The sequence below is a fragment of the Phascolarctos cinereus genome, unplaced genomic scaffold (genome assembly GCF_003287225.1).
Source record: "Phascolarctos cinereus isolate Bilbo 61053 unplaced genomic scaffold, phaCin_HiC Scaffold_1;HRSCAF=81, whole genome shotgun sequence".
Lineage (NCBI taxonomy): Eukaryota > Metazoa > Chordata > Mammalia > Diprotodontia > Phascolarctidae > Phascolarctos > Phascolarctos cinereus.
Genome location: NW_027555514.1, coordinates 112,203,421 through 112,226,283, shown reverse-complemented (window position 1 = coordinate 112,226,283; position 22,863 = coordinate 112,203,421). Strand labels below are relative to the sequence as shown.

General features: G+C 43.6%; 1 protein-coding gene across 1 annotated transcript in view; it reads right to left on the bottom strand.

Annotated features, from left to right (window-relative positions):
* Window positions 1-22,863, bottom strand: part of PLXNA4 (plexin A4) — a 677,812-nt gene that overhangs the window by 32,456 nt on the left and 622,493 nt on the right. The window contains 3 exon segments of the mRNA XM_021002332.2: window positions 680-870; window positions 2,560-2,659; window positions 4,238-4,341. Of these exon segments, the coding sequence (XP_020857991.1) occupies window positions 680-870; window positions 2,560-2,659; window positions 4,238-4,341 (395 nt within the window).

Genomic DNA, 22,863 nt, shown 5'->3' with positions numbered 1-22,863 from the left:
GTCAGCCCCAGGAGAGAAGGAGTGAAGAATGGGCCCATAGAACCTGGATTAAGTTAATCCAGTCCAATAGGAAAACCGGGCCAAGGCCAATAATAACGACAACTCACATTTCCATTGCGATGTAGAGGTTTACAGAGTACTTTACTTACAACAGTGCAGTGCCAGCTGGGTCAAGGGAGCACAGATTTAGAGCTGAAATGAACCTCAGAAATCATCTAACCAAACCTCTTCATTTTAGAGATTGTGAAAGCAAGGACAGGGGAAGTTAAGTGACTGGTCCAAGGTCACACAGGCAGTAAGGAGAAGGGCCTGACTCCAGACCCAGGACTCTTGCCACCGAACTGCAGGTCTTCACATATGATTTTTGTAGATGAGGAAACTGAGGTTTGTGGATGTGAAACGACTTGCCTGTGATCACAAGTAAGGGAGAGGAAAAAATTTGCCCTAATAGGGATATCTGAGACTGACTGTCATTTGCTTTTCCAGGGCAAAGCTGAAGGATATATAGGAGGGGTGTGTGTGTGTGTGTGTGTGTGTGTGTGTGTGTGTGTGTGTGTGTGTGTGTGCATGCGCGTGCACACGTGTGCACGTTTGGCCAGAGATACAGGGTTACAGAGATCTCATCACAGCGAGTAGACAGGCTCTTTGGGCCCCCCCAGCCACACCCCGGCCCCCCTACCTTGGTGGCCAGTAGCCGGGTTAGGTAGATTTCAGACACCATCTTGCTTCCCCGGTCACCCTCCTTCTGGTCCCCGTGCTCGTGATTCTTCACGAGGTGCCACACCTTGACCCCGCTTTCCAGGTCAGGCGTGATCATGGGTGTGCGGGAACGGAGGCTGTCGGGGCTCCCCGTGTACCGGATCATGTTTTCTGCCAACGGAAACATCTCAAACTCGTGAGTCTTCCCAGCTCCTCCTCTCCAGTGTCATCATTTGTTTCTCTCTAGTGTGCTAACTCTACTGTTGCAGAGAATCTGCTAGAAATCCTGGGGGTACAACCTGCTGTGACCTTTACAGCCCTGGGCACTGCCTCTTTGCATTCATCACTATTCTTCCTCATTGTCGTTTTGGCACATCTTATTGTCCCTTAATTGCTGTTTTTCTTCTTCCATCCTTTCAGTCTTGTCCAACTTTTTGTGACGCCATTTTGGGTTTTCTCAGCAAAGACACTGGAATGGTTTGCTATTTCCTTGGAAACTGAGGCAAACAAGGTTAAGTGATGTGCCCAGGGTCACACAGCGAGTAAGTGTCTGAGGCTGGATTTGAACTCAGAAAGATGCATCCTCCTGACTCCAGGCCCAGTGCTCTATCCACAGCACCACCTAGCTACCCCAAGTCCTTTAAGGCCAAGGACCATATCCTTCTTATCTCTTTAGTCCTTTCTCACCATGGTACCTAGCACAGAGCTTTAAACATAGCGAGGGGGCAGCTAGGTGGTGCAGTGGTTAGAGTCCTGGATTTAGGAGGACCTCAGACACATAATACTTACTAGCTGTGTGACCCTGGGCAAGTCACTTAACCCCATTGCCAAAACAAACAAACAAACAAAAAACCATTATGAGCATTTATGAAATATTTCTTGAAGACCACCTCTGTGTTTGTTCAGAACCTTCCCTCCATCTGTCTCTTTAGCATCTCCTGTTCTTCACCTACTTCAAGGCCTGATTTGAAATTCACTCCCTTAGGTTCCTTAGATTAAAACAATTTGCTCATATTCACTCTACTCCTTTATTTGGGGCCCCCTTAGCCTTCAACACAGCAACAATAAGAGCAACAGCTGCATTTAATCATGCTTTTTCATTGCAAAATACTTTCATATACATCACTGCATACACATTTTGCATTATTGGAAACTCATGACATGAGGCAAGGAAGCTACTGGCAGTTATTGTATATGTTACACAGACAGTTATTATATATCATATATAGTTATTTTCATGTTGTCTCCTCCATTAGAACATGAGCTTTTGTCTGGTTTTTATATCCCCAGCGCTTCCTTGGCACATGGTAAGAACTCAAGAAATGCATGTTGGCTGACTGATTGACTGACTTGCTTAAGATCACATAGCCAGGCTGAGCCAGGATTCAGACCCACATCTTTCTCCTACTCTATACCCATGCAGGTTGTATATTTTTCTCATTTGATGCTTCTTAAGACTTTTCAAGTTTAATTTCTCTATGCTCAGAATCTCTGACCAGCTCATGAATGCCTCAAGAACAATTACCTGTATTCCTGAACAAAAAGTAGAGGGTTCTGATCTTCTCCCAAATTCCCCCACTGGCCTTTCTCCTCCTCACTCCTCCCCTGCCCCTCCATAGCATTTGCCCTCTTTGTCTGGCATTGCCCATAATCACTCGGTTCTCTTGGATGGAAGTCTCTGCTAGGTCTCCGCCTCCCTGTAGGAGTCAGGAGCTGTACCCTGTAATTATGCTCTTGCTCCCCGGTAACCAGACTGAACAGCTCAGCTTGGATCTGCCACTCAGGTTGCAGCAGTGCTGTCTTCATGACAACCCCTGCGCAGGGCAGCAGCCTCACCACCCGAGGATGATGGGCCCTTACCGTATTTGCTTGCGGACGTCCTGGAAACAGTGGAGTTATTCACTGCATTGTAGGCTGTGACTTGCTTGGAGACTAAAGCCACTACTGAGCCATCTGGTACCTAGAGAAGAAAGGTGTCTGATGAGGCAGGCATGGGAATGTCAGCCCCACCAGGAAACTCAGTTGAATGGGATCACAGAAAATAGAACTGGGAGGGACTTTAGGAAATGGGTATTTTTCTTTTCACTGCATTGTGGAGGATCAGGGTCACGGTTTGTTTTTTTTTTCCCTTTTGGTGAGGCAATCGGGGTTAAGTGACTTGTCCAGAGTCACACAGCTAGTGAGTGTTATGTGTCTGATGCAGAGTTTGAACTCGGGTCCTTGTGACTCCAGGGCCAGCTCTGTATCCACTGCACCACCTAGTTGCCCCAGGGTCACAGTTCTGATGTAAACCCTCCACTGCCTTTGTTTTGTTCAGTCATTTTTCAGTAATGGATGACTCTCTGTGACCCCATTTGGGGTTAACTTGGCAAAGATACTGGAGTGGTTTGCCATTTCCTTCTCCAGCTCATTTTACAGATGAGGAAACTGAGGCCAACAGAGTTAAGTGACTGGCCCAGGGTCACGTACCCAGTAAGTGGCTGAGTCCAGATTTGAAGTCACAAAGATGAGTCTTCCTGACTCCAGGCTCAGCACTCTGTTCACATGGCCACCTAGCTGCCTCTCTCCTTCATTTTACAAATGAGATGACAGAGGCCTAGGGACTTGCCCCAGGTCACACAGGTAGTAGTTAGAAGAGCTGGATTGGAGCCCTGGTTCTCAGACTCAAAACCACTTCTCTTTCTACTCTACCTCACTGCCTCTCTCAAATTATTACCCTCTGGGCAATGGACAACAATGGATTTTGGAAGCAACATGGAATAATCTGAAAGAGTGCTAGACCTTGGACTCAGAAGATCTGGCCTGAGGTCCAGCTCTGCTACTCACCATCTGTAGGACCTCAGTCAGTTCCTGCCTATGTCCAATGAGAGGATCAGGCTACGTGAGCTCAAAGGTCATTGTGCTTCTGACATACTGAACGATGTGCTGGATCTGGAGTCACAGCCTCTTCCATTTACTGTGACCTTGGATGGTCATTCAAATCTCTCTGGGTGGACCAGACTAGAAGCCCTCTAATGTTCCTTTCAGCTTTAAATCTATGTCTGATGAAATCAGAATTCTTAATTCAGAGCTCTGGGGTTTTAGGAACTGCTGAGATTTACCCTTTCTAAGAGAGAATCCTGGATTTTCAGAAAGAGAGAGAGAGAGAGATGCTGAGCCATCAGCATCATTATATTTGCTATTCACTGCTCATGCCATCTAAGACTGGTACCTGCTGTAACATCTTTTGTTACTGTACTCCAATGCAGATAGCCACTTCTGCCTAAAAATCTCCCGATCCAGTCTGATTGACTCCTAGCCTTAGTCCCTTTTTAAGGGCTCCCAATTCACTCTCAGCAGGGAGCCTGAGAGCCTGATTCTTGGGTTCTATGAGGGCACCCCCGTTGGCACTAAGAGTACCAGCAAATGGAATTAAGGGCCTGATTCTCGAGGCCAGGAGAGGTGCTGCTAGCTGTATAATGCCTGATCTATCCTGGACATCATGATAGGTTACAGCCTGGAGCTTCTTAGGCTCACCTGACCTCCCCCTCCTCCTTACCTGGTAATGGGCCAATGTGTTGAGTCTCTTCCAATCATTCTCGATCTTGGTGGTGATGTCTTCATCTTGTAGGATCATCCTAGCCCCACTTCCTTGTCGCCACTCTGTTGGGGAAAGAAATGGTGCATCAATGGGTTCTGAGGTACATAATGAGAGTCTCACACATCCACCAACCCGAGCATGTTGCTCATATACACAGACAATTAAAGATATGAACAGCACCAACACTGATAGCAAAAGCAGCCATATGTTCTAATCTCTCACACTTCACGGTTCCTTTCATAGCTGGGGGACAGAATGGAAAGGATGCTGTTTCATAGTCAGGAGAAGTGGCCTTGACTCTTGGCCCTGACACCAGTTAATAGTCTGACTTCAGACACATTTATTTTTTTGAAATAATGGATTTTTATTGAAATCTTTTGTTTTTACATCCCCTAGATGCTTCCTTTATCCCTTCCCATCTTCCTTCCCAGACAGCCATACCTTATAACCAAGGTTTTTTTTTTTAAAGAGAGAAAAAATTCCACAAAACTAATCAGTAAATTAAAAAAAAATGATATCACATGCAATGTTCTATATTTATAGACCTCCACCTTTGCAAAGGATTTGGGGAGGGGGGCAATGTCTTCTCATATCTATTCTTTGGGACCAAGTTTGTTCCTTATACCTTACATTCTGCTTTGAATGTTTTGTTTTAGAAAGATCTATCTATTCATTTATTCCATCTATCTATTTATTCATTCATTCATCCATTTATCTATCTATTCATTTATTCCTTCCTTCCTTCCTTCATTTATTTCTCTACCTATCTGACAGCTATTTGTGTGGTTTTGTTCTTTGTTCCCTAAGAGGACCATGATATCAGGGCGATGATGACGACTTGCAATTGACTTTGATTTGAGTGAGAGAGGGCTGTACAAAGTCACCAGCCTCACTTTCTCCTCCAGAGCCATCTGGGTCCAGTGGCCAGATATCTATCAGGATGACTGGAGATGGCCCAGGATGCAGCAGAAGACCCTAGTCCTTTCAAGCTAAGGTCTTTTCAAGTTCTCACTTTGAGTGAGGTAAAGCCCATTCAATGAATAGGCCTCTTTAAGAAGTGAGTCAAGGGGTGGCACCTTTCATAATAAAAAAAAAAAATCAAACTGGGAGGAGAAGACCCTCAGGGTTGCTGGCCAACAGAGAAATAGTTGCTATTTACATTCACTCTGACCTAGGAGGGCCCAAAAAATAACCATTAAGTGGTGCTTGGACAGGGACCTATTGTTGTCTAATCCATGAGATCCAGACTGAATTTGGTTTAAGGCTTGTGTTTTTTTTCAATAAGTTTATTAATTTTTAGCTTTCAACATTCACTTCCATAAGATTTAGAGTTCCAAATTTTCTTCCCATCTCTCCCCTCCTCCACCCCAAGATGGTGTGTAAATTGATATAGGCTCAACATATACATTCATATTAAACCTATTTTCACATTAGTCATGCTTTTTTTTTGTTGTTGTTGGTTAGGCAATTGGGGTTAAGTGACTTGCCCAGAGTCACACAGCTAGTGAGTGTTATGTGTCTGAGGCTGGATTTGAAGTCAGGTTCTCCTGACTCCAGGGCTGGTGATCTATCCACTGTACCACCTAGCTGCTCCACATTAGTCATGTTATAAAGAAGAATTAGAACCAATGGGAGAAATCAGGAGAAAGAAGGAACGAGAGAGAGAGAGAGAGAGAGAGAGAGAGAGAGAGAGAGAGAGAGAGCAAATAATATGCTTCAATCTGCATTCAAACTTCATAGTTCTTTCGCTGGATGTGGACAGCATTTTCCATTATGAGTCTTTTGAAGACTGTCTTAGATCCTTGCATTGCTAAGAAGAGCTAAGTCTATCAAAGTTAGTCATCATACAGTGTGGCTGTTACTGTGTACAATATTCTCCTGGTTCTGCTCACTTCACTCAATATCAGTTCATATAAGTCTTTCCATGTTTTTCTGAAGTCTGTTTGCTCATCATTTCTTACAACACAATAGTAATCCATTACACTCATATACCACAGCTTGTTCAGCCATTCCCCAGCTGATGCGCAATCCCCTCAATTTCCAATTCTTTGCCGCCACAAAAAGCTGCTATAAATATTTTTGTACAAGGCTCAGTTTTTGTTTTTATTTTTGCTTTTTGGTGAGGCAATTGGGGTTAAGTGACTTGCCCAGGGTCACACAGCTAGTAAGTGTCATGTGTCTGAGACTGGATTTGAACTCACATACTCCTGACTCCAAGGCCAGAGCTCTAACCAATGAGCCACTTAGCTGCCCCCAAGGCTTAGCTTTTTGAGAGCCAGTAAAGAACAAGTTAACTAGGTTGCTTTTGGCCATCAAAATTTACCTTCCTTTGGACAGAACACCCGCAGGTGAGGAGAGGAGAAGAGAGGAGAGGAGAGGAGAGGAGGAGAGAAGAGAGGAGAGGAGAGGAAAGAAGAGGAGGGGAGAGGAGGGGAGAGGAGGGGAGAGGAGAGGAGAGGAAAGGAGAGGAGGGGAGAGGAGGAGAGGGGAAGGGACGGTGAGAGGAAGGGAGAGAGGAGGGGGAGGGAGGAGAGGGGAGGAGGAGCTAAGATGCCCAACTGGAACTTGCCACCTGGGTCCTTATTCAGGAAGCTCAGATCACTCACAGATTGTGGTTTGTCCTTCGTTCTGGAAGAGGACCATGACATCAGCGAGATGATGACCTGACTTGCAATTGACTAGACACTAATCAACTATCAGCGACTTGAGTGCAGGGCTTTCACTTTTGTCTTCGTATTCCCAATGCTTAGGACAGTATGTGGCCCATGACGGGTGTTTAATAATAAATGCTTCCCACTTAATTCTTCATCTTCTTCGTGCTTCTAGGCTCCGCATACACCACGGCTTGGTCGCAGTGGTCTTCCTACTGTTCCTCATACACAGAACTCCATCTTTTGCCTCCGTATATTTGTGCATTTCCGTAATGCATTCCATCCTTACCTCCATCTCACAGAATTCACAGTTTCCTTCAAGGCTCGAGTCAAGCACAATCTCCTACAGGAATCTTTTCCTGATCTCCCTGCTTTTTTAGTTCCTCTTCCCTGTTCGCCCCCATCGGTTTTAATCTATTTTGTATTTATAGCTGAATCTGTTGTCTTCTCTGGCTAGACTGGAAGCTCTGGGAGGACAGGGAATGTGTTGCTTTTCTTTGTATCCCCAGAGACTAACACACTAACACTAACACCTGGCACACAGTAGGAGTTTAATTAATATTTGTTGATTCATTTATCTTATAAAATGGCAATATAGACTTTGAACTGAAAGGCACCTGGTCTGTCTTCTTCATTTTTTGTTCAGTCATCTCAGTAATGTCTGTTCTTTGTAATCCCATTTGAGGTTTTCTTGGCAAAGTTACTGGAGTGGTTTGCCATTTCCTTCTCCAGTTGATTTCACAGATGAGGTAAACAAGGTTAAGTGTCTTAGGACCACACAGCTAAGAAGTCTGAGGCTGGATTTGAACTCAGCTCTTCCTGATTCCAAGCCCAGCGCTCTATCTACTGTGCTACCTATCTGCTCCCCTACTTTACAGGTAAGAAAACTGAGGACCTGAGGATTAAAGTAACTTGCTCAAGGTAACACGGATAATAAGTGGAAGAGCTGTGTAGCCTCTTCATTCAAATAAGTGACAAGGGCATAGTGCTAAGGAGGCCAAGGCCGTAACTGCTTAGTTCCATAGCCTGTATTCCTAACAAACTCTGACAGAGACACCATTGGCCAGAAATGATACTGGGTGAGGGAAGTATGACTACATCAGCATGACTCATTCTCCCTCTTGGGAAGAAAGCTCCATGTGCACATGTTATTGGTAGTGAGTCAGAATTGTTACCTTTAAGTAAAAAACCCCACACGTTATTATGATATGAAGCCAGCATCTGCATCGCTGTAGTCACATTGTCTGCACAAACACCTACACTGATGAATCACACATGGGACACCAGAAGCATGTCCATGAGCCACATGCCAGAGACATCTGTAAGTGCACAAGGTACAGTCCATTTGGAGACATGGATATGTGCATTCCAGTATGTGACAGAAAGCACACGGAAATCCACGTGTTTCCCAGATGAATACAAACCACCACACACACACACACACACACACACCAGAAGAGCCTCTTAAATCCAAGTAGGATATATATTCCAGTCAAATGGTCAGAGAAATATGGTTTCCAGACCTACCCCATTCCTAAGCAGATGCAGTCACTTTCATACTTTGGATGAAGCGAGGTGCTTCTCAGAACGCATTATAGTAATGGAAATAATGACTCAAGTGATTAATCCTGGTGCTGTTATGAATTCAGCACATGGCCCCAAGGAATCCATTTCCTGATTCACAGCCTCATTTTCCCTGTTGTAAGAGCAGGGATGTGGATATTCTACTTTGCCCTGCCCTGGGCTAAGTTGTCACATTTGGGGTATTTATAGGGGTCCTGGCCCACCACCTCCCTGCCTTCTATTCCCTCCTGGATTTCAAACTGGCTACCAGACATCTCTGCCTTCCCTGTTTCTGCTAATGAAACCATCATTCTCTTAGTCACCCAGGCTCAATGTCTTGGAGTCACAGGATTTAGAGCTGGAAGGGCCCTCAGAGGCCACCAAGACCTATGGCTGAGGAAAGCCAAGAAGTGAAGTGACTTGTACAGAGTCACTGAGGCAGCTAGCTAATACCTGGGATTCAAGCCCAGTTCCTCTGATTCCCCATCCAGCCAATCATCTTCCTATTGTACCAGACTGCCATTTACTAGAAGGCCCTCATTTTATTTACTTCTTTACTTATTTTTTTTTAGGCAAATGGGGTTGTGACTTGCCCAGGGTCACACAGCTAGTGTCAAATGTTTGGTCTGAGGCCGGATTTGAACTCAGGTCCTCCTGACTTCAGGGGCGGTGCTCTATCCACTGCGCCACCTAGCTGCTCCTAGGCCCTCATTTTATAGAGATAAAAAAAAAGGGGTCATAGCAAGCAGAAGGGCCTTCCTCAATGTCACAATGCTCAGGCAGCATCCTGGTTCAGGTAGCCTGATTCCTAGGCCAGGGCTCTTTCTGCATGGAAATACCAAAAGTGCAATTACATCAGTCAAGCAACCATTGAACACCCTGATGGGTTCAACACCATCCACTTGTTGGGAACATTTATCTCTCTCCAATCTCCACTGGGGTTCAAGATGCCATAATGACAATCCCTCACCTGTGTCTTTCTCCCTGATGTCAGTAGGCATAGGTCAGTCATTGGCTCCAGTCAATACACTTCTGTATGGCAGCTCTGGTATATTGGATACTGAGCTGGCCTCTGAGTTAGGAGGCCCTGGGTTCAAGTCTAGCCTCTGACATGTTGGCTGTGTAGCATAGGCTTTACTTAGTAAGCAAAGGGTAGCCATTGAGGCCTTTCTCTTCATTTATTTATTTATTTTGGTGAGGCAATTGGGGTTAAGTGACTTGCCCAGAGTCACACAGCTAGTAAGTGTTATGTGTCTGAGGCCAGATTTGAACCCAGGTCCTCCTGACTCCAGGGCCAGTGCTCTATCCATTGTGCCACCTAGCTGCTCTCATCGAGGCCTTTAGAGCACTAAAATGAAATTATCAAACTACTGTAGAACAATGATAATGAATGATCAGTTGCAGAGAAGGTATTGATAAAGGAAGTTCTTTGCCAGGAACTCCCTACATTGATAAAATCATAGCTGATTTAAAAAAATCCTAAGACCATGGATTTAGAGCTATTAAGGACTTCTGAGGTCATCTAGTCCAGCCAGGAAAATGAAATCCAGAAGGAGTAACTAACTTGCCGAAGGTCACAAAGGGGGCATTTGTTTACTTTGCACTTTGCCTCATGGCTATTTGCATCCTATATATAAGTGGGACCAGATAGAATAGAGGCAAGGCATTATTGTGAAAATGTCACTAGACTCAGAATCCGAAAACCTGGCTTTAAACCCCTGGAGCTTTCATGTTCTCACTGTGATGCTAAGAAAGTCAGAAAACTTTCATCAGCCTCTGGTTCCTCATCTTTAAACTGAATATAATAACTGAATATAATGAATATGTCATATACTTGTGAGGAAAGTCCTTTGTTAGCCTGAAAGTATTATATAAATCATATTCTATTATATGCATTTCAAAATAGTAATTTATTTATTTATTTTATTTTTAGCATTTATTGAAGAATACACATACACAAGAATAAAGTAGTTGGATACATATACACATACACATATATATACATACAAACATATGTGTATATATGGGGGGAGGGGAAGAGTAGCATAGTAGATAGAATACTGGACCTGGAGTCAGGAAGACGTGAGTTCAAATGTGACCTCAGGCACTTATTAGCTGGGTAATTCTGAGCAAGTCATTTAATATCATAGTCTCAGTTACCTCATCTTTAAAATGGGTAAAATAAATGATAGTACTTTTCTCCCAGAGTTGTTGTGAGGATCAAATGAGATAATATTTTTAAAGTATTTCAAAAACCTTAAAACACTATATAAATGCTGGATATATCATCATCATCTTCTCCCAACTAGATCACAAACTCTGTGAGGATGGGGATCTCATCTAATTTATCTATTTGTTCCCTCAAACTGTCTATCACAAATCTCTGCATATAGTACAATACATAGTTGTTGAATTAAATTTAATCGAATTACCATTGCTACTATACTATTCTAAGTTCTCCCTACCTGTTCCCTAGACTAGTGCAATAGCTTCCTTATTGGTCTCCCCATCTTGTCTCATTTTCCCCTCCATCCCACATTACTTGCCAGAGTAATTTTCCTAATGGACAGATCTGATCATCTCACTCCAGTGCTCAAAAGCCTTGACTACTAAGTAAGGTCTAAACTGAATAAAGTCTTATTTTGGACAGCCTTGCATTCAAAGTCCTCAGCCGTTAGATTCCAACCTACCTTTTTTTCCTAGCTATTGTGTTTCTAAAAGGAATGCTTTCCATGCCTTTGCTCACACTTCTCATTATCCCTGGAATGTCTCTCCCTTCCCTACCCATCCTTTGAGTCTCAGCTCAGATACCATGGCCTCCATGAAACCTTCCCATGTCATTCCATGGGAATGTCATTTCTCTCTCCCCTTGGCACCTTCATAGCTTCCTTCTATGCACCTCCCAAAGTCTATTTTCGATGGTGGTCATTTGTGCATTTTTATCACTAGAGCTAAAGTTCCTCGAGGGCTGAGATCATATTTTCTTCATCCTTGTATCTCTCCCATTGCTTAGGATAGTACCTTGTACATAATTGGGACCTAATAAATATTTGTTGACTTGTTCATTGACAAGCCCTTGTCTGTGAGAAGCTCAAAACACATTCTGAATTCCAGGGAGAGTAGCCAGGACTGCCAACCCCGTTGTACACTTTGGTTAGTTCACAAAAGTCAGGAAAGAGACTTTCCCATAGTGACAAAGCAAACCAATGTCATGTTTGCAATTAGAAAATGGGTCTCCTGCATCCCTTCTCCCCTCTCCAAACCCCACTCTGTGCTGTCTTTTTGCCATTCACTTTTGAGATCAGTGATGGCTATAATAATGAAAATGTAAAGATGACGTCCATGCTCAATGGACCAGATGGGAAGCCTCAATAGGCCTTTAGGGACCACTTATCACTTAGCCTTGTGGATGGTAAAGCTGTTGGAATTGACTGTGGTCATTAGGGCTTCAGGTCAGTTGGTATGATGGGAAAAGGAGGAGAATTGGCTATACTGAGGCAGCTGGTTACCAGTACATTTAAAAACAAATGAAAACTAATGATAGAAAGGAAGGAGCAGCTAGTCTCAAGCTGGCTATGAATGTTATAGTAAGGGCAGCTTGGGCTATAGTGAGGATGACAGTCTTACCCCCCAGAGCCCCTCATCTGATATTGGTGAACCACCACAGATGGCATGTTTCATTAAAAAAGAAAAATCTAACCTCTTAATTCCCCCACTTGCCTGAAAAGACATGAATGTGTCAAGAATTTGAAAAGGTATTGCTGTATAAAGTGTAGGAAATCTGGGCCCCAGTCCTAGCTATACCACTTACTTATTATACGACTCATGTCATGTCACTTCTTTGTGTCTTCCTTTTCTTATCTGTAAAATGAAGGGGGTAGAATAGATGGCCTCTGAGGTCCCTCTATTTCTATGACCTTTAAGAACAGTGGTGTCACACTCAAGTAGAAATGGATCCCTGCAGGCACATATTGGTTTGACACATAAATTAATATTATATACATTTTATTGAATTTTATTTAGTTAAATAGTTCCCAATTACATTTTAATCTGGTTCCCAGTACTCTGGAGTTTTGTGGATCATGATTCTGACACCTTCATTTAAGACCCTTTCTAGCTCTAACACACTACAATTCTTTTATTCGATAGCGTCTGGGACGGAGGAGAGTTCCAGAGTGGAAAGTGTTCCTATCAGAACAGTCTGGTGAAAACCCAAAGGAGGCTAGAACATATGCCCAGGGGCCTGAGAGTTGACCTTGGCTCTTGTCCATGGGAGGAACCATGGCCTGAGTCTCTCATACTCTCTATTCAGTGGTCTGAGATGATGAGAGCATGGTAGTGCTGTTTCATGGCTGGAGCCCAGCACTGCTGGAAACTCATTACCTTCCATTAAAATGGTAACAGGGCTGGCTGTAGTTAGATAGGGAAAGTGCCAGGCAAGGGGGGACTCCCTCTAGGTGGGCAGCTGCCCCTTCTCTGCCTGATCAATGTAATGACAGCAAATCTCAGCAGGACCTGGAGGGAGTCCATATGGATTGGTGGACTAAGCAGCCATGTGTAGTGATTTTGAGGCACTGAATTCTAATTCTGATTGTCCTGTTAAGATGCTAAGCCAGCAAATAGGAGTCATTCAAGTGTGTCCAGTTCCTCTTCTGAAAATAAAAAAGGGCTTCACAATGCTGACTTCTTCAAAGAGTTATAATGAAATAATGAGATAACTTTTGTACATTGAAATAGTTCTGTAGATCAAAGGATACATGGCTTGATTTTTTTCTCCAGTATTGGGGATGGATTTCATTAAAATTGCCCACCCTTCTAGCCCTTGTGACCCATGGCATGCAGACCGACGGGCAGAATTAGAGGAGCAGCATGTAGAACAGAGTCTACTAAATCACTTGGTAGGTGAATCAAACCAATAAACTTGGTCTATGAGGTATTCTAACGAGTGAAACTACAGCCACAGACTCATATACAGGACAACTATCTGAAGTACTCAATAACACCTATTTGCTTTCTAAGTAGGTTAAAGCTCTCTCTTTGGCTCTTTCTTGGGTGGAATTTTCTCTTTCCATAAAAAGGAATAAGTCTTTCCTTTTTGCCACTGGGGAAAGGGAGGCAAGCTGTGGGGAAGGGTAGAGTCATTGAATGTTCATGATACAAGGGTCTTTAGAGGTCTTCTGATCCAATTCCTTCATTTTACAGGTGAGGAAACTGAGAGAGTGAAATGGCTGGTCCAAAGTCACACAGCAGGCTAGTGGACAAACCATCTACAAACAAATTTCCCTTATTCTTCAGAGTCCAGTCTAATGGTCATTCCTCTGCTCATGCTCCTAAACATTACTTCTTCCTATCCCCACACTTACGTCACATGGGATCATGTTCTGGAGCACGGGACCTAGCCAGAGCACTGACATCAACTGTTCCATGAGTATGGAGATTATGGATTCCCCAAGGTTTAGTATTTGGTTCTTTAAAATAAAATCATGCTGGTGAAATGGGCAACTAATTTTCCCATTTCTTTAAATTAGGAGATGTTCAGATGCAGCAAGCAAGATACAAATGAAAAATGAATGCCCAGGGCAGGCAGTGATGAGACAGAGTAGGATGAGTCAGTGCTCAGCCATGGTCACAGACAGTAGTCATGAGACGAGTCAGCCTAGGTCAGCCTTCTGACCCATCTGGACTTGTTCTCTCTGTTTCCAACAGGGAATTTAATGGGGAAGGCATGGAGAAGAGTAGAAATAACTCTAGATATGGAGTCACCTGGGTACACATCCTACCTCCAACACTAAATAAACTACATAATTCTGGGCAAGTCTCTTACTCTGTGCCTCAGTTTCCTCATCTGTAAAATGAGGGGATTGGGCTAGGTGTCCTTTGAGGTTCCACTCTTGCTCTAAGCGTAGGGTCCTAAGTGTCAGGGGACTGTAGCCCACACTAGTCTCCTAGGATTTGATAACATGCACACAGCTATTTCAGACATTTCACTTCGTGAAATGCTCCAAAGAAAGCTATCATGTGATTTGAGCATAGCATTTAAATTTTAGTATTTTGGAGCTGGGGAGCAACGTAATCTAGTGGAGAGAAGGCTACTCTTGGACTTAAAGACCTGAGTTCAAGTCCTGCCTTGATTGTAGAGTCACTGATGAGTCACACCTTCAGTACCCATGGACTGGTCTCAGAACTGAGGACTTACCAAGTTTTATATGTGTGGGGGGGAGTTTCCTTACTAGTATGTAGAATAGCTGGATCTATGATTTCATTGGTATAGGGAACTCCCAAATGGGGAAACACTCTCAGAAAGTGAAGGTAGCCACTTTCTCTGCAACTTATAGTCTTAGATTGCTGGACTGGAGTTAGGAAGACCTGAATTCGAATCTGGCCTCATATACTTACTAGCTGTGGGACCCTGGGCAAAGCACTTAACCTCATTTGCCTCTTCTGTAAAATGGGGATAATAATAGCACCTGCCTCCCAAGGTTATTGTAAGGATCAAATGAAATAATATTTATAAAGTGTTTTCCAAACTTTAAAGTACTATATAAATGCTCACTATTATTATTATCATGACTAATTGTTACTATTATTGAGTTGACTAGAGCATTTGCCCAGGCTAACACAGCCATTATGTATGGGAGCTAGGCCTTGTGTCCAAGTCTTGTTGGCTTTGAGGGTGGCTCTCTCTCCACTATATCACATGCTAGTGTCTATGCCAACGAAATGACAGGTCATAGGCTCATAGACCCAGAGATGGAATGGGTCTCAGAGGCTACCTTGTCCAATAGAGAAGGAAGCTAGACATTGGAGTGACGTGCCCATGGCCACACAAGTGAGTATCTCGACAATAAAGATTATTCTATCCTTTGCATTTATGCCCCGCCCCCTCAGTACCTGACATAGTGCCTGGATCATAGGAAGTGCTGAATTGTTGTTTTTCAATTGTGTCTGACACTCCATGACCCCATTTGGGGTTTTCTTGGCAAAGATCCTGGAGTGGTTTGCCATTTCTTTCCCCAGCTCATTTGACAAATGAGGAAACTGAAGCAAACAGGGTTAAGTGACTTGCCCAGGGTCATGCAGCTCGTGTCTGAGGCCTCATTTGAACTCAGGAAGATGAGTTTTCCTGATTTCAGGCCCAGCACTCTATCCACCTAGGTGCCCCAAGCACTTAATACCTGCTTGTTAAGCTATCAGTGGTGGGATTTGAACCCAGGTACTCTGACTCTGACAGTCATCACTCCCTCTGCCACCCTGATATTATATGAGAGAGCCTGTATTTTAACCCATGTTATCTGGCTCCAAATCCTAGATTCTCCCTACTGCTCCATGCTGTCTCCTCTTAGCTTTCTATAAATCTTTCCTAAAAGATCTACACAGTCAGTTTTTTAATATTTTGTGAATGCCAGTAGATGCTCGGGAGCTGTCCATCTGCCTACTCTCTCTCTAGATATCAGACTAACTCACCTCCTTTTTCCAGTAATCCACATTCTTAATGATGGACTTAGGTCAGATCTGTGGTCAAATCATCGTAGGTGTTATGGTTCAGCCCATATATACCCTGACAGAGCAGGGGAAGGAAACTTTGTTGTTTACGCCTCTGAATAAGTGGTGACAAACTTTGGGCCATACGGCTGCAGAGGGAAGGTCAAGGCATCACTGGACATGGGTTGTAGGGGTGTATGGGAGGTGGCAAGAAGAAGAATGTGGATAGCTTTAGTGCAAACTGGAAAAGTGACTGGCAGAGCAACGAGGGGTCAGCAGCACTGTGTTCAGTTCTGAAGGACAACACATCCTCTCATCCTTCCTCTTATTCTCTCTCTCTCTCTCTCTCCCCTTCTCTGCATGTGTATAGCTTGTTTAATTAGCCTTATGGGGCCCTTAGGCAAGGACTGTGTCTAATTTTATGCTCCGTGTGTTGTTGGTGTTCAACATATGCTTAATTATCGTAACAGTAATGATAATAAATAGAACCCAGGCCTCCTAATTCCCAGTCCAGTGCTCCCTTTACCAAATAAACTCCCTCAGATTCTGTGCTAATGCTAAAACAGAAACCCCTCCCTGGCTCTGCAATGGGAGCTAAGGGAGAAAACCCTGATGCATTTGCTCAGGGGCAGAGAGGCAACATGGTCAATGTAACCCAGGAAAGTGTCATTCCTCAAGGACTTTGTCTGAGGTCCTGGGGAAGCTGTTGTGATAGCCTGGCAGATACTGCCAGGGCACAGGTGGGATGGAGGCAATCAGCTCAGAGGTGACCCAAGGCATCAATTATTAGGAAATCAGAGTGACTTCCCCTGAAGCTCTCTTTGCAGGTTATCTGAGAGGGCCTGCTCTTATTAGGTGGGGGAATCTCTGTCAGCTGTACAACAGCAGGACACAGGATGGGGAAAGAGCTGAAGACTTAGAGTCTAGCCCTGGGTAGTTCTGCTGGGTGAGTTTTTGCCTTATTTTGCTGAGGTCCAGGCCTCCATATCACTTCAGTTTTCTCTTCACCATGCCCACTGCACAGTTCTTCCCCCTTTTTGTATCATCCCCATTTGAAGGTAAGCTCCTTGGGGGCAGGCACTATCTTGCATACTTGTGTTTGTATCCCTAGTGTTTCAATCAATGCCTGGCACACAGTGAACATCTGATAAATGTTCTACCTCTCTAGCCATAAGTTTTGATTTGAATCCTAACTCGGACTTCTATCAGCTCCATGACTTTTGGCAGGACATCTATCTTCTCTGAGGCAAAATGATGATATTGACCCATTACCCTATTTCATGGGGTTCTTGTGAAGAAAGTATTTTGTAAATGCTAAAGCACTTCCAGATGTGAATTATTATTATTGCTATTGTGATGATGATGATGATGATGATGGCGACTATGCCATCCAAGATAGATGAAAGGGGACATGGAATTATAGAAAGAACATTGGATTTGGAGTCAGAACACCTGGGCTTTGACTTAGGGTTCTGGATTTTGACATGGACCACCTGTGTGACCTCTGGTAGGTCACTTCAGCTCTGGACCTCAGTTTCCTCATTGGTTTAGTGAGGGGGTTTGACTAGATGATTCATATGGTGTCTTTCAGCTCTATATCTATATCCTCTGAAAATCACTGGGGACAATTCTGGGCCTGCTGAGATCTCATGCTCACCTATACCCATCTCTGACTCTCGCTCTAGAGTTGACAACCTGAGAACAACACTGGCCTGGGTGCTTTATGGCATCCACTCCAGTAGCTGCTAAAAGTGTTAGGCAACCCATCCTCTGTATCATGTCCAACCTTCTCCCTGGGTTTGCAGGCCACTCCCATCCCTATTTCCATTGGGGAAACCTTGTCTTGGCTCTTGGGAGGAATAGCTTCCTTCCTGTTCCCCAAGTAACTTCCATCCTCATTCCTTTAGAATTTACTGCTCAAATCCTACTCATTCCAAGAAGTACTCTTTAATTATGTGGGAATGGAGTGGCAATTCTGACTGTCGCAAGAGACTTTTCCTACAAAGGAAGGTGATGGGAAGTCAAAAAAGAAAGAGGAGAGGAAAGTCCTCATATGACATTGCTTTCTGAGGGAGTGACTCTGGAGAGGCAGGAACCCCACTTCTTGTATGTCTTGTAGAATCAAAAGGGAACTTAGAGGCCATCTAATCTATTATACCCTCTTACAAGGGGTGTAAAGTTATGAAATGAGAACTTTTTAGAAGTAGGCAGAAAAAGAGGATATAATTCCCTCTCCTCCCTCTCTGTCTTTCTCTGTCTCTCTCTTTTCTCTGTCTATCTTTCTCTCTGTGTCATTTCACTAATGTAGGGACTTCTATCTGTCTATCCCCCTATCAGTCTGCACCTCTCATTTTACTAGTATAGGGGACTCTCTATATGGAATCTCCCTCCACTGAAACAGACTGGCAATTCCTAGGTCACCTAATCTAAGAGAACTGCTTGGAGTTGCTAGGAAGTTAAATGATTTGCCCAAATAGGGCAGAAACGACACTTGAGCCTAGCTCATCCTGACTCCTGACGAACTTATCCATTAACCTATGAGTTGAGATGTGATTGGTCAATTTATTTTGGATGATGAAAAATAAAAGTCACAAACCTGAGAGTCTAAAGAAAGCTTTCAACTAAACTTATTAAAATTTACTTGGAAACAAAATAGGAACATTTGATAATGTTGAAATGAAAATCAGCCCCCCCCCCAGTTTATTTTCTTATTATTTTTAAACATACCTATGATGTTAGTGGTAGATAATTCCTGGTGGGGAAACTCCCTCTTCAAATGGGGTTCTGAATTTGTTATGAAATTTAGCTTCTCAGAGGGTTGCCGCCTTGCACTGGTTAAGTGACCTGCCCAGGGTCACACAACCAGTTTATTTCAGAAGCTGGATGAATATAGGTTTTCATGATTCTGAGGTTGGCTTTCTATCCAATATACCACATGTTGCCTTCCCCAAATAGAAAATCATCTAAATTGGGATCTTTTTTTTTCTTACAAAAAATTCTTAAACCGGGCACCACAAAGTATTCTTTTTTTAAAATAACATTTTCCCCTAATTATATGTAAAAACAACTTTTAACATTTTTTTAAAGTTTTGAGTTCCAAATTCTATCCCTCCCTTCCTCCCCTTCCCTCCTCCGAGATGGTTCGCAATCTGATATAGGCTATACATGTGCAATCAGCATAGAGTATTCTTAAAATGCTGAGCAGCTGCCAGACATGCTGCGACCCCACTCAGGACAAATTGCATACAGAGAGACTAATAAGCAACAATTGTCCCCCCATTCCCTGGCGAGGGTCCCAGACCTCGCTTGTTAGGTCACCGAAGAGTTAAAAGGGAAAGTGGTGGGCTGTTGTGGGTAAGGAAGGAAGGTGACCCCGGCATTCATATGCATGGCACTAAATGAAAATTGCTAGCTTTGGCCTCTGCTGCTACTGGCTGCCCAGCCTCCTGGCGCCCTGCTCCTGGCTCCAAGCACAAAGGACAGACACACTCACAATCCAATTTGTTACACTTCCACCTTCCAGGGAGAGAGAGAGGTAAAATTAAAAAAAAATCCCATTATCTTTATCTGTTCTCCCCATCAGGAGCAGTGGTAAATGCAAACTGGGGAGACAGCTGCTGTGAACTCTTTATATTTCACTCAGAAGATAGTGTATCTTTTTATTGCATACAAGAATTACTTATTTAAAAAAATATATCCTTTCAGCACGACTTCAGCAGCAAGACAGAGAGAAGGAAGTTCCCGGGGCTATTGATAAAGCATTTGCATTGAATTTGAGGAGTCTCTGGAGGTCACTGCCACAAATACAGCCGAGAAAAAAAATAGGCTGAAGAATTTTTTTAAAGGGCTGTAACCACACTGATGTGGCAGAGGGAAGAGGATGCAGGGTTGGGATGACTGCTCTTTCCACTGTCTGGCTTGGTGCTTTAGACCAACTCACCCACTTTTCTCTAAGAGCTGCAGATTCCTTCTCCATTTATCTCAAGGAAAGCCTCAGATGCATCCCTCTGCGGGAAGGATGATCATAGGAACAGAGATCCAGAATTCAAAAGGACCTCAGAAGCTGTAGAGTCCAATCCGTTCATTTTACAGATGAGGGAACTGAGGCACAGAGGTTACATGACTTGGTGATGGTCATATAGCTAGTAAATGTCCATGAGGGATTTGAATCTGGGTTCTCTTACTCTAGAACTAATGTTCTTCCCATTGTCTTCTTTTGTTGGGTGGCACAAATGAGGATGCAGAAATGAGAAGCCCTGTCTACCAATGCCCAGGAACTAAATATGAAGGTTTAAACCTGGTCCTTAGACCACCCTCTCTGCGCAGGCATAATAAGGAAGCTACCTAGACTAGTGGTTTCCAAATATTTAAAATCACACATCTGTCAGTAAAAGAACTTGGACCACATCCTCAATATCTGTATGTTACTTATTTACAAATTGTATACACAGATAATAATTGTGTACTTCGCAAAACTTACACAAAAATAGGAATTTGAAAGGATGAAATAAAGGTGAAATCATTGCCATTGTTCAATTGTTTTAGTCGTGTCTGACTCTTTATGACCCAGTTTGGGGTTTTCTTGGCAAAGATACAAGAGTGGTTTGCCATTTCCTTCTCCAGCTCATTTTACAGAGGAGGAAACTGAGGCAAAGAGGGTTAAATGACTTGCCCAGGGTCACACAGCTAGTAAGTGTTTGAGGCCACATCCGACCTCAAGAAGATGAATCTTCTCGACTCCAGGCTCTATCCACTGTGCCACCTAGCTGCCCTTAAAGGTGAAGTCATTTGATCCTAAAATCAATATTGAGCAGAGGAGTGACATGGTCAGATCTGTGCTTTAAAAAAATCACTTGTGCTTTAGGAAAATCACCATTGGAAAGAGGAGAGGCTTGAGGGAGTGAAACCAATTAGAAGGTTATTGCAATTGTCCAGGCAAGAGGTAGTATGGTTCAGAACTAGGCAGTGGCTGCATGAGGCTGTATATAATATGTAAATGACCATGAGATGGATATAGAAACATTTAAGATTTGGCAATGCAAGGGGTGAGAGAGAGTAAGGAGATGAGGCTAACGTTGAGGTTGGTAATCTGGGAGACAAGAAGGGTGATGGCATCTCTTTAGTAACAAGGAGGTTTGGAAGAGCATTGGATTTGGGAACAAAGGTGATGTAATGATATTTGCAAAAGAGATCACAATCCGTGTATGCCTATTTATCTGGTGACCCACTCTGCCCATCCAAATTGAAAAGACAGGAGGTGAGGCTCTTACAGGTCATTGTCCTGAAGTGTGGAACCTACCTTCATAGGGTACCTGCCCCAGCCACGAGATGATCTGAGGGACAGGGGCTAGGGGAGAATTTTTCCAACGTCACCCAAACAGCTATTGCTTTGGGTAGCTGGGAGCCCTGAAAGGCTGATGCCTGAATCCTAAGGGGAGAGTCTGAGAGATTACACAGTAGAGAGAAGAACAAATGTCGGGGTGTTGGGTGTAATGGGAGGTGCAGCCATGTCAGAGACAAGCCCCAGCTCAGACTTTCACAGGAAAGCCTGTTCCTCTTCCATCCCCTTGCTATCAGTTAAGAGGCTCACCTGTGTGAGCCAGGGCAAGCCATTTAAACTCTGAGCCTCAGTTTCTGTCTCTGAATAATGAAGCGAATAGGGTTTACACCTCCTGCTTCAAATGGTTATTGTGAGAAAACCCACAAAGGGCAATACAGATGAGAATGGTTACTATGGCTGTTTTTCCTGGTTGGCAGGGAGAAGATCAGGTTTGATGGAGCCGCTCTAAACTGGGCTTCAACAGAGAGATGGGAAATTACTCTCAGCAAGACATGCTTATGGTTAGGTGGGAAGGAAGTTGGCCAATCAATTAAGGAATGTCGTTGTTAGAAGGGACCTCAGAAATGCAGCTCCTGCCAAGTGCTCAGCCAGTCTTCTCTTGATGACCTTCAGGGATGGGAAAGCTCATTCCCTCTGGAGGCAGCCCATTCCACTTTTGGACACCCCAAATTACAGTTAGAATCTCTTTTTAGTGCAGTTTTAAGCTATTAAAACTTAAAGGCTGGGGGCAGCTAGGTGGCGCAGTGGATAGAGCACTGACCCTGGACTCAGGAAAACCTGAGTTCAAATACAGCCTCAGACACATAACACTTACTAGCTGTGTGACCCTGGGCAAGTCACTTAACCCCCATTACCCCACCAAAAATTATCTAAATAAATAAATAAATAAAAATAAAACTTACAGGCTTAAAAGCACTAAGATTTTTGGAATATTTCATATATGTCAGGAGTAGAGGAGGGTGAAGTTTCAGAAGGATGAAGTCTACTTGGATATTAATTCCAATTCCAACAGCTTCTGTTCCTCAACCCTATTCCTTTGTAACACATATTATTGGGCTCTGATATTTCCAAGTTTATTCATTCACCATTTACTGAGCATCTACTATGTATGGTCAATCAATAAACATTTATTAAGTACCTCCTATATGCCAGGCTTATAGATGGATTTTCCTCCAGTAACATGCATGACTGGGCCACTCAACCTTTCCCTTTGAAACAAGCAAGGAGATCTTCTTGTGGTGATAGCTGGATCATGTAATTAAATCTCAACATTGTCAGGCAAGCTAGGAGGAGGGAGGACATAGCGATGCTTTCTCCCCAAATGACGTGCTCAACCCAAATAAACCAATAGGACATCAAGAGCAGTGTATCCACTAATGACTCTCTTCTGGCTCTCAAGCCTGGCTGTCCCACTCTGGGGTGGCATCAGGAAGAAGCAACTCTCCCTAAGGATGCTACTTTCTCCCTTCTGGGTGTTTTAAGAGAGGACACCTTATATCTTTCCATTAACAGTCTGCTTTGTCAGGTTGTGCTCCTAGGCTTTTTAA